This window comes from Coregonus clupeaformis, unplaced genomic scaffold, assembly GCF_020615455.1.
Source record: "Coregonus clupeaformis isolate EN_2021a unplaced genomic scaffold, ASM2061545v1 scaf0249, whole genome shotgun sequence".
In the NCBI taxonomy this organism is placed as follows: domain Eukaryota; kingdom Metazoa; phylum Chordata; class Actinopteri; order Salmoniformes; family Salmonidae; genus Coregonus; species Coregonus clupeaformis.
In genome coordinates this window covers 113,969-128,284 of record NW_025533704.1, presented here as the reverse complement: position 1 = coordinate 128,284, position 14,316 = coordinate 113,969, and the positions used below count along the sequence as shown (strand labels likewise).

The 14,316-nt window shown below is 43.1% G+C and overlaps 1 protein-coding gene across 22 annotated transcripts in view; it reads right to left on the bottom strand.

The window, feature by feature from the left end:
- Positions 1-14,316, bottom strand: part of LOC121543522 (myosin-binding protein C, slow-type) — a 38,332-nt gene that overhangs the window by 21,638 nt on the left and 2,378 nt on the right. For 11 of the 22 annotated variants that reach the window (XM_041853438.2, XM_041853446.2, XM_041853439.2 and 8 more), the window contains exons 2-7: positions 8,435-8,458; positions 7,191-7,268; positions 4,492-4,710; positions 3,505-3,762; positions 2,612-2,662; positions 456-497 (exon numbers count right to left, since the gene is read on the bottom strand). In XM_041853438.2, coding sequence (XP_041709372.2) covers positions 456-497; positions 2,612-2,662; positions 3,505-3,762; positions 4,492-4,710; positions 7,191-7,268; positions 8,435-8,458 — 672 coding nt within the window. The remainder of the gene's footprint in view (positions 1-455; positions 498-2,611; positions 2,663-3,504; positions 3,763-4,491; positions 4,711-7,190; positions 7,269-8,434; positions 8,459-14,316) is intronic. The other 11 variants (XM_041853456.2, XM_041853457.2, XM_041853458.2 and 8 more) reach the window with 8 other exon arrangements.

The following is a 14,316-nucleotide window of genomic DNA, read 5'->3' as shown; positions in this document are numbered from 1 at the left end:
ATTGTTGTATATTGCTAGGTTTCACCAGGGAGGATAATCAGTATTGAATCTTCTTTGATGCCTTTGTATTTCTTAAAATACAGTTTTATACTAAATGTATCGTTGCATTATGATCAGAGTTCCAAATGTGTTCACATAAATATGTATAACATTTATGTGCCAAACAAAAAATTGCAGAAAAGGAGACCCTTAAAATCCTTAAATTCGTATAATTCCTTTTTCATAAAAATATATAAAATCTTGTCAATTATGGTGTTAATGCAATATATTTCACCGTTAACAATCTCATATCTTAAGGTTGGAAAAATAACTAACTTAAAAAAATCACACAAAACACCTTCTAGAAATAAACATGTCTCCAAACATGTTTCCTACATCCAGGCAGTTGTAACATTCTGATCAAAATGACCAGTTTGGTCAGAGCTATAGTTGTATGATTAACAGAGAGATCTTACTAGGCATCTCAATAGAGAGTTTCTTGAGTGTATTGGCATCCTCTGTGAAAGAAAGCACAGTATTATTGGTATTAATTTGTGTTTTTAACTAGTCAATTTATTTGACTCTGGTGAGGAATATTGCTATTGACCCTTTGTGATGATTGACAAAAAAAAGTATGACAAATTGTCCTTATGGCCTTGTAATCGGAAAAAGTATGACATGAAACTTCCAATTACTCTTACCAACAATTTCCAATGAATTAAATATGAATACATATAAGACAATTCAAGATAAGAGAACCGGGATGGTATCAACATAGTTGAGGTCTAGGACAAACCAAAACAATACATGTATAATATCATCATATATACATAACATATAATATACATACAGTATACATTATGAGCATATGTGGTATGTGTGTATATATATACTGTGCCTTCAGAAAGTATTCACACCCCTTGACTTATTCCACATTTTGTCATGTTACAGCCTGAATTCAAAATGGATTAAATTGGTTTTTCCCCTCTCACCCATCACACAATACCCCTTAATGAAAAAGTGAAAACATTCAATGTCGTCTTGGTAAGCAAGTCCAGCGTATGTTTGGCCTTGTGTTTTAGGTTATTGTCCTGCTGAAAGGTGCATTTGTCTCCCAGTATCTGTTGGAAAGCAGACTGAACCAGATTTTCCTCTAGGATTTTGCCTGTGCTTAGCTCTATTCCGTTTCTTTTTAAACAAAAAAACTCCCTAGTCCTTGTCGATGACAAGCATACCCTTAACATGATGCAGCCACAACCATGCTTGAAAATATGAGGAGTGGTACTCAGTGATGTGGTGTGTTGGATTTGCCCCAAACATAACACTTTGTATTCAGGACATAAAGTTAATTTCTTTGCCACATTTTTAGCAGTTTTACTTTAGTGCCTTACTGCAAACAGGATGCAATATTTTTATTATGTACAGGCTTCCTTCTTTTCACTCTGTCATTTATGTTAGTATTGTGGAGTAACTACAATGTCTTTGAGCCATCCTCCGTTTTGTCCTATCACAGCCATTCAGCTCTGTAACTGTTTTAAAGTCACCATTGGCCTCATGGTGAAATCCCTGAGCAGTTTCCTTCCTCTCTGGCAACTGAGTTAGGAAGGACGCCTGTATCTTTGTAGTGACTGGGTGTATTGATACACCATCCAAAGTGTAATTAATAACTACACCATGTTCAAAAGGATATTCAATGTCTGCTCTTTTTTTGTTTTACCCATCTACCAATAGGTGCCCTTCTTTGCAAGGCAATGGAAAACCTCCCTGGTCTTTGTGGTTGAATCTGTGTTTGAAATTCACTGCTCGACTGAGGGACCTTACAGATAATTGTATGTGTGGGGTACAGAGATGAGGTAGTCATTCAAAAATCATGTTAAACTCTATCATTGCACACAGAGTGATTCCATGCAACTTATTATGTGACTTGTTAAGCACATTTTTACTCCTGAACTTATTTGGGCTTGCCATAACAAAGGGTTTGAATACTTATTGACTCAAGACATTTCAGCTTTTCATTTTTAAGTAATTTGTTAAAAAAAACAAAAAAACATAATTCCACTTTGACATCATTGTGTGTAGGCCAGTGACACAAATTCTCTATTTAATCAATTTTAAATTCAGGCTGTAAGACAACAAAATGTAGAAAAAGTCAAGGTGTGTGTGTATATATACAGTATACATGTGAGATGTGATCTTCACATCCATACCTTTATTTGAGAATTATAATAATTAAAGGTTTATGTGCTTGTAAGAATTATGCTTTGGCATTTTTGAATTGGCATGCATGTAAACAACATATGTATGTGATATGCACAAACATATATTGCAATAGTTTAAGAGCTGATCCTGAATATTCTAACCAGCAAGATGCCATGTGCAAGTATTAAATGCACATCAGGAATATATATTCCAAAGGTCTGAGAAAAACCTGATGTTTAAAAGACTGGCAGGTAAGAGACCCATCCACAATCTATCCATAGTGTTCTCTATAGTTAGACTCTTCCCCACAGTAACTGTCTCCAGCAAAAATGACTTTTGGGGTGTTGATGGGAGCACTGTCACATAGTGGAGTCTCCATGGTAACTGACTTGAAACGGTGGGAAAGGGGGGATGGTTTGTCATGGTTACCAACCTGGTGGGGGCGGTGGTGATGGGGTGTTGGTTGTAGCGTCATCATCTTTATCTGCAATAAAGGTGTGATTGACACAGACCCACCTATCAAAAAGCTCCAAGTCCATCACCGGCACGGCAGGCCAACAAGACAAGCCACAAGACAAAGCATGCAAGACAAGACAGAACATGGGACTGACACGACACAACACCACCACATATGCATGTCTTTGAAATGGATAGATGAAGTGTACGAGACCACAAACGTGTTTATCATGAGATCGAAGCGTGTCCTGTGAGAGACCACACCAGTGTCTATGGGATGGGAGTGGACGGTGATGTGAGAGATCACACGTGTACGTAAGATAAAGGAATTATGCGTAACACCACAAGCTTGGTTTAGGAAAGCTGGAAGCACAAGTGAGAAGCACTGTGAGAGGAAGAGAGAGATTGAAGTTGACAAGCAGCAGCCAGAAGAACACAAGAATGTCCACAAGGGATACGAAAGATTAAGACCTAACTATCCAAGATAAGCCCTGTTACTTGAGAAACCCTCTGCTTGTCGTCGATCAAAAGAGTAACTGAGCTCAGCTCCACCTCCAGAGACATTATAGAGAGTAGTGTTGGGTGGTATCCAGATTTTCATACCGTTTCTGTACCATACCTGGGTATACGGTATTACTGGAAGTGCACACAAGGGGCGCTATTTCTTTAAAATAAGGACGTTATAGAGAGAGCGTTCAAGGGCTTGTTGCTACATTATAATCTCACTATGAAACCTAGACCCTCAGCTAGAAACAGTCTGTAAACTGTACTGAGAAGAAAAGACACAGAAAACACACACACACACAAACATAGACACATACACACACACACCAACACATGTTCGTGCATACGCACATAAACGTAGCCTACCTATATACACACGTTCTTGCATACGCACAGACACACACTCTTCCAGACCTGCTGGTGGTGGGGGTGGTGGCGGGGTAACCTGCACCATAACAACTGGTTCTGGAGGTGGGGGTGGTGGTGGGGTAACCTGCACCGTAACAACTGGTTCTGGAGGTGGGGGTGGTGGTGGGGTAACCACTGTAACAACTGGTTCTGGAGGTTGGGTAACCTCCATAACAACTGGCTCTGCTTCCTCCTTCACCGTAGGTAAGGGGGTTGCTGAATTGGGACAAGGCTCTCACAGATTAAACTTACCGTCTATCTCCTCCACTCACACAGCACTAAGTTTCTTTCAGTCATCATTTTCTAATACAAGCAAACTGTTAACTCCAACTGTAAGTGCCATAAAGTGCACACTGAACTGTGCTGCATTTACATGTAGCCTACATGTGCCGTTTTACCATGAAAAAGCTATCAGTCACAACTTTGGGGGCCTTAGAACTTAATGTATATAAAAATGCACTAGTCGACACTCTGCAGAAAGCAAAGCATGAACCAATGTATGGCTGTTGTCCTGTAAATGCCAATGAAGTCCATCACATTGGGTCATAGCGGCCATTGAGGGAAAGGGTGTCTCTGTCTGTCATTATAAACAGCGCTTCAATCCAAATAAAACCCTGATTCATACAGATTCAATCAATACATTGCCTGATTTGAATGGAACTTTGGCCCATACAATCTATTGGGAGAATATAAAGGGCCTTAGCCAAGACCAACACTATGAATCTGACTCTAGCACAGACTAGAGTCAAACTGCTTCAATCAATGGTTTGAGAGTGGGACAATTGAACGGAAGCGCTTGTTACTATTTATGAGTAGAGCCTGGAGTTTTTCCTAACTACATGACCTGATCAGGAAAAACTCTGGGCCTTCAGTTATAGCTTTAGTTATAGTAAACAGCATGCGCTTTTACTGTGAATGGCTTGAGACTGAGTGAATTATACTTACCAGGCGGTGGGGGTGAGCAAGGGGACGGGGCCTCCTCCTTTACTTCAGAGTTCACAGACTCTACTTGCTCTTTAGCCCTGACCGCAACCGCCTCTGGTTCTGGTTCTTTAGACCCATTCTCTACTGGTTCTGGCTCCTTAGCAACCACAGGCTGAGGCTCTACAGGCTTAAGCACCTCTATGGGCTGTGGATCCTTCCCCTCAGTCTCTACCGGTTGTTCTGTACGGCAGATAACAACGCCAAGCTGGAGCAGCAAGCCTCGAGCAAAAGCACTGACAGCCTCTCAAAACACTGCAGTATATATGAGGTGCTGGCTGGGCATGGATGAGCATAGATAGCCAGCAACCAGATTGGGTCTTTCCATTGACAGTCATGTCTGAATGCATGACAGGCGTTCAAAATTGATACAAATTATAAATAGTTCTCCATCTCATTGCCAACTACCAAGTAAAAATGTAGGGATGTTACCAATCTGGTCATTGCACATCTATAGCTAGTCCTGGAAACTTCAAGGAAGTAGAGTTTTACTTATTCAGCAAGCTTGTACAAGACTTAATTACAATGTAACACAAGCAATGGAATCTATTGACGGCTACCTGCTGAATGTAACAATTAAACCTATACTTCCTCATTCACACTGAATGGACTTCCTGTGGATAATTCCATATTCCAATACAATATTTCAGTACCTCATACAGTCACACACACACAACGGTGACATACAGTGGGGAGAACAAGTATTTGATACACTGCCGATTTTGCAGGTTTTCCTACTTACAAAGCATGTAGAGGTCTGTAATTTTTATCATAGGTACACTTCAGCTGTGAGAGACAGAATCTAAAACAAAAATCCAGAAAATCACATTGTATGATTTTTAAAGTAATTAATTAGCATTTTATTGCATGACATAAGTATTTGATACATCAGAAAAGCAGAACTTAATATTTGGTACAGAAACCTTTGTTTGCAATTACAGAGATCATACGTTTCCTGTAGGTCTTGACCAGGTTTGCACACACTGCAGCAGGGATTTTGGCCCACTCCTCCATACAGACCTTTCGGGGCTGTCGCTGGGCAATACGGACTTTCAGCTCCCTCCAAAGATTTTCTATTTTCTAGGCCACTCCAGGACCTTGAGATGCTTCTTACAGAGCCACTCCTTAGTTGCCCTGGCTGTGTGTTTCGGGTCGTTGTCATGCTGGAAGACCCAGCCACGACCCATCTTCAATGCTCTTACTGAGGGAAGGAGGTTGTTGGCCAAGATCTCGCGATACATGGCCCCATCCATCCTCCCCTCAATACGGTGCAGTCGTCCTGTCCCCTTTACAGAAAAGCATCCCCAAAGAATGATGTTTCCACCGCCATGCTTCACGGTTGGGATGGTGTTCTTGGGGTTGTACTCATCCTTCTTCTTCCTCCAAACACAGCGAGTGGAGTTTAGACCAAAAAGCTATATTTTTGTCTCATCAGACCACATGACCTTCTCTCATTCCTCCTCTGGATCATCCAGATGGTCATTGGCAAACTTCAGACGGGCCTGGACATGCGCTGGCTTGAGCAGGGGGACCTTGCGTGCGCTGCAGGATTTTAATCCATGACGGCGTAGTGTGTTACTAATGGTTTTCTTTGAGACTGTGGTCCCAGCTCTCTTCAGGTCATTGACCAGGTCCTGCCATGTAGTTCTGGGCTGATCCCTCACCTTCCTCATGATCATTGATGCCCCACGAGGTGAGATCTTGCATGGAGCCCCAGACCGAGGGTGATTGACCGTCATCTTGAACTTCTTCCATTTTCTAATAATTGCGCCAACAGTTGTTGCCTTCTCACCAAGCTGCTTGCCTATTGTCCTGTAGCCCATCCCAGCCTTGTGCAGGTCTACAATTTTATCCCTGATGTCCTTACACAGCTCTCTGGTCTTGGCCATTGTGGAGAGGTTGGAGTCTGTTTGATGTGTGTGGACAGGTTTCTTTTATACAGGTAACGAGTTCAAACAGGTGCAGTTAATACAGGTAACGAGTGGAGAACAGGAGGACTTCTTAAAGAAAAACTAACAGGTCTGTGAGAGCCAGAATTTTTACTGGTTGGTAGGTGATCAAATACTTATGTCATGCAATAAAATACTAATTAATTACTTTAAAATCATACAATGTGATTTTCTGGATTTTTGTTTTAGATTCCGTCTCTCACAGTTGAAGTGTACCTATGATAAAAATTACAGACCTCTACATGCTTTGTAAGTAGGAAAACCTGCAAAATCGGCAGTGTATCAAATACTTGTTCTCCCCACTGTACTTGGTAGAGAAAGCACAAGCCAGTATTGGGGACAGAGCATCACAGCAACGTAAGCACGGGAGTGTGTTAGCAGCAGTGCAACTACGTAATTATGTGCATCATATGTGCTGCTTATCAGGAAGTTGACTTATTCGGATCGCACGTAGACTATTTTGACTTATATGCATATTGTTTGTGTGTGAATGTGTGTGTCATCGAGGAACCGTCGAGAAATCCCATTATAAAAGAAGAGAAATAAGAACGGTGGACACACAACAACAAACACGCGTGTTGTCAGTATGGTGTGCAAACGAATCACCTGGGAAGAGTGTGGGAGGGGAGAAAGGAGGGGTATGCAAGGTGGAACATAATAAAGGGGGAGGAAGGGGAGAAAGGAGGAGTATGACACCAGTGCATGGGTACCCACCTGGGGGTGGAGGCGAGACCTTGAGGGATATCTCAGGTGTGGGCATGGGCGCCTCACTACTGTCTGGGGCAACACTCTCTGAGTATGTGACAAATATAACAGGGATGGAAGAGCTGCTTTTTATAGCACAAAACCTCCACATCTAGCCTCTAACATACTCACTCTCTCACAAATGGGCATACTTACTCACTGTATGCCCGATCTCACTCGCCATTTTCCCTTCAGTCACACACAGATTGGGACACGTACAGTAAAATACACTGTATTCGTTCGTACACGTGTGCACAATATCAATACAGTGGGATATTTTCTGAGTGTAGATGATCACCTAAAACAAAATTTCCCTTCAACGATACATAGGGAGAAAAATTCAGAAGACTTTTACAACCATTTGGCTGAACCAGATTCACTGTTTTGGTGCTTAACCGTGAGGGGATTTAGTTGATGGATGAAATACATTACAGGGTTAAAATGTGTCATTTACTTACTGTATGATAGTTTTACTCAGACTTCATCTTTGTGCAAATTCTGACTGAATCTTATTTTTGACTTTAAAATCTGAGACGATTCTCATTCTGAAGCACAATTACAGTATTTTTGGCACAATTACGATTGAATACATTCAGAGAAGTACATAAAATCATAGCAGTGCCCGCCCAGGGATAAATTTAGCCTAAACCTGTGTGTGGGAGCAGAACTATGCCCCCCACTGTACGAAGCCACAGGCCCAAGATGCTGCCGCTGCTCCCAAGGTCAAAGCCTGCCATCGGCAGGCGGCCAATAACATGCCAGCGCGATGGTCACATGGGGGGGCAGGAGCGTCAGCTGAATCAACAGGCCTGGATCAGCCGGTCCGCCGGGGGAATGTGTAGATTCTGACCAGTCGGTCGTCACCACTGACCACTGAGCCACAGTAGTACAACAGTTCTATTGCCAAGGACATGTAGACCCTCCACATTTACAGTGTTTAAACCAGCGACCGTGTTTACACATTCACACTGAAGTCGGAGGTGGAATAGCCACATTACATGCAGCCTCAGTTGTACCTTAATGTGCTTTCACATTTGCAAAAACATGGTTTCCACCATCCAATAGACCAAGACTGCCAACCTAATATGGGATACATTCTGTCCTGCAAGACATAACCAAAGTTTCCCATAATAATTATCTCATACAAAGTTCTCTGCTCAAAGCCAGTGATGTGTGAGGTGAAAGAACATTGTTGGGCGTCACCCTTCACTGACCTTTTTCACCATTGGGCATCTCATCTGCAAAACAGAGACAAAAGAGAACAATTCAAAATGGGGGCATTTCTTTACTCTGCACAGTTTGGACTGATCAAACCCGCACAGAGGGTCATGGCACATATTTGGACACTACAATCTAAACCTATTAAGGGACTTAAAGCTAGCCATCAGTGGATCAAAGTCTCTATCCATCCCTTGGTACGCCCTAGCCTATCGGGTTTAAACATTTACCTTGTGTGTTATTAATGGGTTAGTGAAACAGAGTCACGTGAGTTCTCGCCTGGTCCTTACGAGAATGTTAGATTGAAAATCTTCACTCTTGCGCAACACAGTGGTTCTTCCTCTTTCCTCTTCCTATTGAAAGTCAATGCAAGTTTGACAATCTTCCATATGCAGACTGGAGGACAGGGAATTCCACCCAATCGTCACATTAGCCTGGTAGACTGAGGATGGATTACACAGTAACAGGCAAACACAGACATGGAGACGCCAGCAGACAGTGACAGATAGAGGCTACAAGAGGAGCACTTACACCAAGACTGATATCAGCCCACAGGGACGTTGGCACCAAAAACAACAGATTTCTATCTTGAGCCTGATAACCACGCTTACACCACTCACATTTGCATATAGTACAAGAAAACACAGGCTGGAAAACATGCAATCAAAACAAAAATATTACTACAGTATTATCATTATACAATAGCTTTCCATGTAGGCCTATGTCCCTATTCATTCAGCCACAGGTAGGTCATATGTACTGGCATCACACATAAAGTAGATACAATTAAAATGAAAAGGGCAAAACTCCCTCTAGTGGAGTCTTGGTCATTGACAAAAGGAAAAATGAGCGTGGCCATGTCCGAATACCCGAATGCCGTGTTCGCAACAACACTTTCCCAGCTATTTCCTAGGCTTCACTGGCACATTCATGTAAGTGTGAAGATAAATGTTTTAAAAGTGCAAGTATTCCAGATAAATATACTGCAATTGGCATTATACCTTTAGCGTCTGCTAAATGACTAAAATGTAAATGTAGTACGTAGAGTTGAAATCTCCCCCCACCGGAGTCAGTTCGGAGGGACGGGCCACAGCAGCATACTGGAAGCGGTATGTGGTGATGGATGAGGTGCTGCAGGGGATGCCACTCCATCACCCCACTGGTCATCGTCTCCTCCTCTTCCTCCCAGAAGGGTCCAGATGTGGAGGCGGGAGATGGAGGTGACTGCCAGGGAGGCACGCCTTATGGCCATTTTAGTGGCCATGATTAAGAAGTAGTTATGTATTTTATTTATAGCTATTCGTTTATGAATTATCTACTGTTTTTGGTGTTGTCCTTTATTTAAACCCAGAGTGAATTTCTGTTTTCTAATTAAAAAGTGTTTCTTGTTTGTAAAAAAAAATAAAAATAGTTGACACCAATACATCTACTGTTGGTGTGTTTACTTTCAACATTTCAACATTCAAAAATGCACTAGCACATCTGAGCTATGTTGTTGGCCCAGTGGAGGCTGCTGAGGGAAGAACGGCTCATAATAATGGCCGGATGGAGCAAATGGAATGGCATCAAACACCTGGAAACCATGTGTTTGATGTAGTTGATACCATTCCACTGATTCCGCTCCAGTCATTACCACGAGCCCATCCTCCCCAATTAAGGTGCCACCAACCTCCTGTGCTTGTTGCAGGTGCATGGTAACAATTATAGTGAGGGAAAAAAGTATTTGATCCCCTGCTGATTTTGTACGTTTGCCCACTGACAAAGACATGATCAGTCTATAATTTTAATGGTAGGTTTATTTGAACAGTGAGAGACAGAATAACAACAAGAAATAAAAAAACGCATGTCAAAAATGTTATAAATTGATTTGCATTTTAATGAGGGAAATAAGTATTTGACCCCTCTGCAAAACATGACTTAGTACTTGGTGGCAAAATCCTTGTTGGCAATCACAGAGGTCAGACGTTTCTTGTAGTTGGCCACCAGGTTTGCACACATCTCAGGAGGGATTTTGTTCCACTCCTCTTTGCAGATCTTCTCCAAGTCATTAAGGTTTCGAGGCTGACGTTTGGCAACTCGAACCTTCAGCTACCTCCACAGATTTTCTATGGGATTAAGGTCTGGAGACTGGCTAGGCCACTCCAGGACCTTAATGTGCTTCTTCTTGAGCCACTCCTTTGTTGCCTTGGCCGTGTGTTTTGGGTCATTGTCATGCTGGAATACCCATCCACGACCCATTTTCAATGTCCTGGCTGAGGGAAGGAGGTTCTCACCCAAGATTTGACGGTACATGGCCCCATCCATCGTCCCTTTGATGCGGTGAAGTTGTCCTGTCCCCTTAGCAGAAAAGCACCCCCAAAGCATAATGTTTCCACCTCCATGTTTGACGGTGGCGATGGTGTTCTTGGGGTCATAGGCAGCATTCCTCCTCCTCCAAACACGGCGAGTTGAGTTGATGCCAAAGAGCTCGATTTTGGTCTCATCTGACCACAACACTTTCACCCAGTTCTCCTCTGAATCATTCAGTTGTTCATTGGCTAACTTCAGACGGCCCTGTATATGTGCTTTCTTGAGCAGGGGGACCTTGCGGGCGCTGCAGGATTTCAGTCCTTCACGGCGTAGTGTATTACCAATTGTTTTCTTGGTGACTATGGTCCCAGCTGCCTTGAGATCATAGCAAGATCCTCCCGTGTAGTTCTGGGTTGATTCCTCACCGTTCTCATGATCATTGCAACTCCACGAGGTGAGATCTTGCATGGAGCCCCAGGCCGAGGGAGATTGACAGTTATGTTGTGTTTCTTCCATTTGCAAAAACTGTTGTCACCTTCTCACCAAGCTACTTGGCGATGGTCTTGTAGCCCATTCCAGCCTTGTGTAGGTCTACAATCTTGTCCCTGACATCCTTGGAGAGCTCTTTGGTCTTGGCCATGATGGAGAGTTTGGAATCTGATTGATTGATTGCTTCTGTGGACAGGTGTCTTTTATACAGGTAAATTGAGATTAGGAGTACTCCCTTTAAGAGTGTGCTCCTAATCTCAGCTCGTTACCTATATAAAAGACACCTGGGAGCCAGAAATCTTTCTGATTGAGAGGGGGTAAAATACTTATTTCCCTCATTAAAATGCAAATCAATTTATAAAATTTTTGACATGCGTTCTTCTGGATTTTTTTGTTGTTATCTCTCACTGTTCAAATACACCTACCATTAAAATTATAGACTGATCATTTCTTTGTCAGTGGGCAAACGTACAAAATCAGCAGGGGATCAAATACTTTTTTCCCCTCACTGTAGATAAATTGAAAGAAACCCGCACACTGCTCTCAGCCTTCGGTAGAGCTTTCTGCTCTACTAAACTAAGTAAATGTTCTTTGGTATGATAATTGATTACATTTCAATAGCGCTTTTCATAATCTCAAAGTGCATCAACAGTAAAAAAACAAACAAGCAACACATCATGAGTAGCCCAGCTACAGTTGGCTAGGTCAACCAATAGAGTGCATGCATCCTCCAAAGATGGAGAAGGACAGTTCATGGCTTGATCAGAGGAATGTGTTCAGGGAGATGGTTGATGAAGATGGAGTCTGGTGACGATCTTGTTGTGGGCTGCTCTGGAAACCAGCCTGAGTCCTGTAGCCACTGAACTTCTCCTTCACAATGTATAGCACCCACTTGGGTGATGCCTCAGCAGCTCTGGGCGCCAGAAAGCTCACACACAGTTCAGAGTAGTAGCCAGTCGTGCTCATTACGAGCCATCTGCCTCAGCACTGCATTCCTCTACTGCATCTCCATTACTCTCAAGCTTCAGGTGACTCTTCAATTAATACATGCGTAGGCCTACGGTACACTCAAGTTTACTCCAAATACATATTTCAAAATGCTAGCTATTTAGCTAACATAAGCCCAAAACAACAACATGGAAAGGTCACTGGGTGGGGCTACAGACAAGCCTTTCCGGTTCATATGAAGACGTAACTGACGGTGCATTCAAGACAGCAGGGAACTTGGGAAAAAAACGTGCTACGACTGGGAAAAATAGTTTTGAACGGTCATCCAACTCGGGCATAATAATAATAATAATAATAATAATAATAATAATAATAATAATAATAATATGCCATTTAGCAGACGCTTTTATCCAAAGCGACTTACAGTCATGTGTGCATACATTTTTTTGTATGGGTGGTCCCGGGGATCGAACCCACTACCTTTGCGTTACAAGCTTCGTGCTCTACCAGCTGAGCTACAGAGGACCGCATCAACCTTGAGCTCTGACTTCTCCGATCTGAAGATCACCAACGTCCCAATTTTTCCCCATTCTGAGCTCGTTTTGTTTCCGTATTCCCAGTTGTCTTGAACGGACCAAAAGTAGTACATTTCGGCCATGGCATACTGCATACTTTTTACTAAACAGTGTGTGCTAAATAGTACATAGTACGATTAGTACACAGTATGCAGTTAAAGTAAGTAGTAGGCAAGCCAGATTTTGGACACAGCCACTGACTGAGTGAGTGAGTAAGGGACCGAGAGGAAAAAGAGATGGGGTGTAGGGGGGATTTTTGGAGGGTGATGACAGTGTACTCCCACAGCTCTGTTGCTAGCCTGTCCATTTACACAGAGAGTGGAACTCAGCGATGAGCACTGGGCCTGGCACAGCAGCCTGTGAATTCTGCAGGGATGCCAGCCTTGCCACCCTGCCCTGTGCCAGGCACGACGGCTCCTTTGTTAATGATCCGGAGAAATACTGTGGATTACTGTGCCATTCCTGTCCAAAGTCCCAGAGTCCCAGGACCATAATGTGCCCCAGTGTGACTTCTCTGTCCACTCCCCTCTCTCTTCACATCTATTGCCTTTGCCAATTTCCTCTCATTTTGATATACTGTAACTCCCATCCATCTCTCATTCCTAAGTCCCTGTGTGCCTAATTACAGTAATAATGTACATACTGTAATCCAAAGTCCATACACAATTATCATTATTGGAACCATAACGACCTCTCAACCCCTTTATTCTCCAGTCTGCAACACAGCCAAAACCCTGTTGTCCAGCCACTCTTTTGTGATTCCCGCCGGACACTCCAGTTCAGATTTACTCATTGTCACACCTCACCAAAAACTTGCCGTTGGCTCATCACATCAGAATCCTATAGGGTCACACACACATTAATGTGCACTACAGGGAGGCATTCTTTGTCTAATCGCAGAGATCATGAGCGCAGAGAAGGGTTTTGTTTCACCTCTGCGAACTCCCCAGTGCAGCTGACCACTCTGCAGGTATGTTCAGCTGTCGCCCATGCTGTGGTGCAGACAGATGGGCTCATGGTGACTCCAACGGGAGCCAAGCTGCCGTTGCTTCTTAATATAGACCCCCAGAACTTTTTAATGCACACCATTTATCAACTCTTCTTTGTGACTATTGTGTGTCGGTTGGACCGGCAGTCCACATAAGGGAGTGTGTCCATTCCTAGGAGTTCTGAGAATGAGTGCTGCTAGAAGTGAAAAGGCCACAGAAAGGAACTGCTGACTGCCTCAGTGTGGATGTGGGGCTGTGGTTTGGCGATTAGCAGCTGACAGGGTCTCCCTGTGTTGTTTAACTAAAGGCTTGATTTATGGAGTGGAATTCGGAAAGCGACGACCACACTGTCTGAGGTAACAGATCAGGGAGAGTGATTGGGGCTGAGCGGTTGTAAATATACAGAGCTGAGGATGTGGGCTTTCTTCCCACTGAAACCCAAGACTTTTGCTGAAAGCAGGCACAGTGGGTGTAGTGGACGATGCTGGCCTCTTGACTCCGGGTGAGATATTCAATGACCGTACGTCTGACCCCTGAGTGCCCTGAGTGAATCATAATCTAAAATGATGGTGTGACAATGGCGGATGG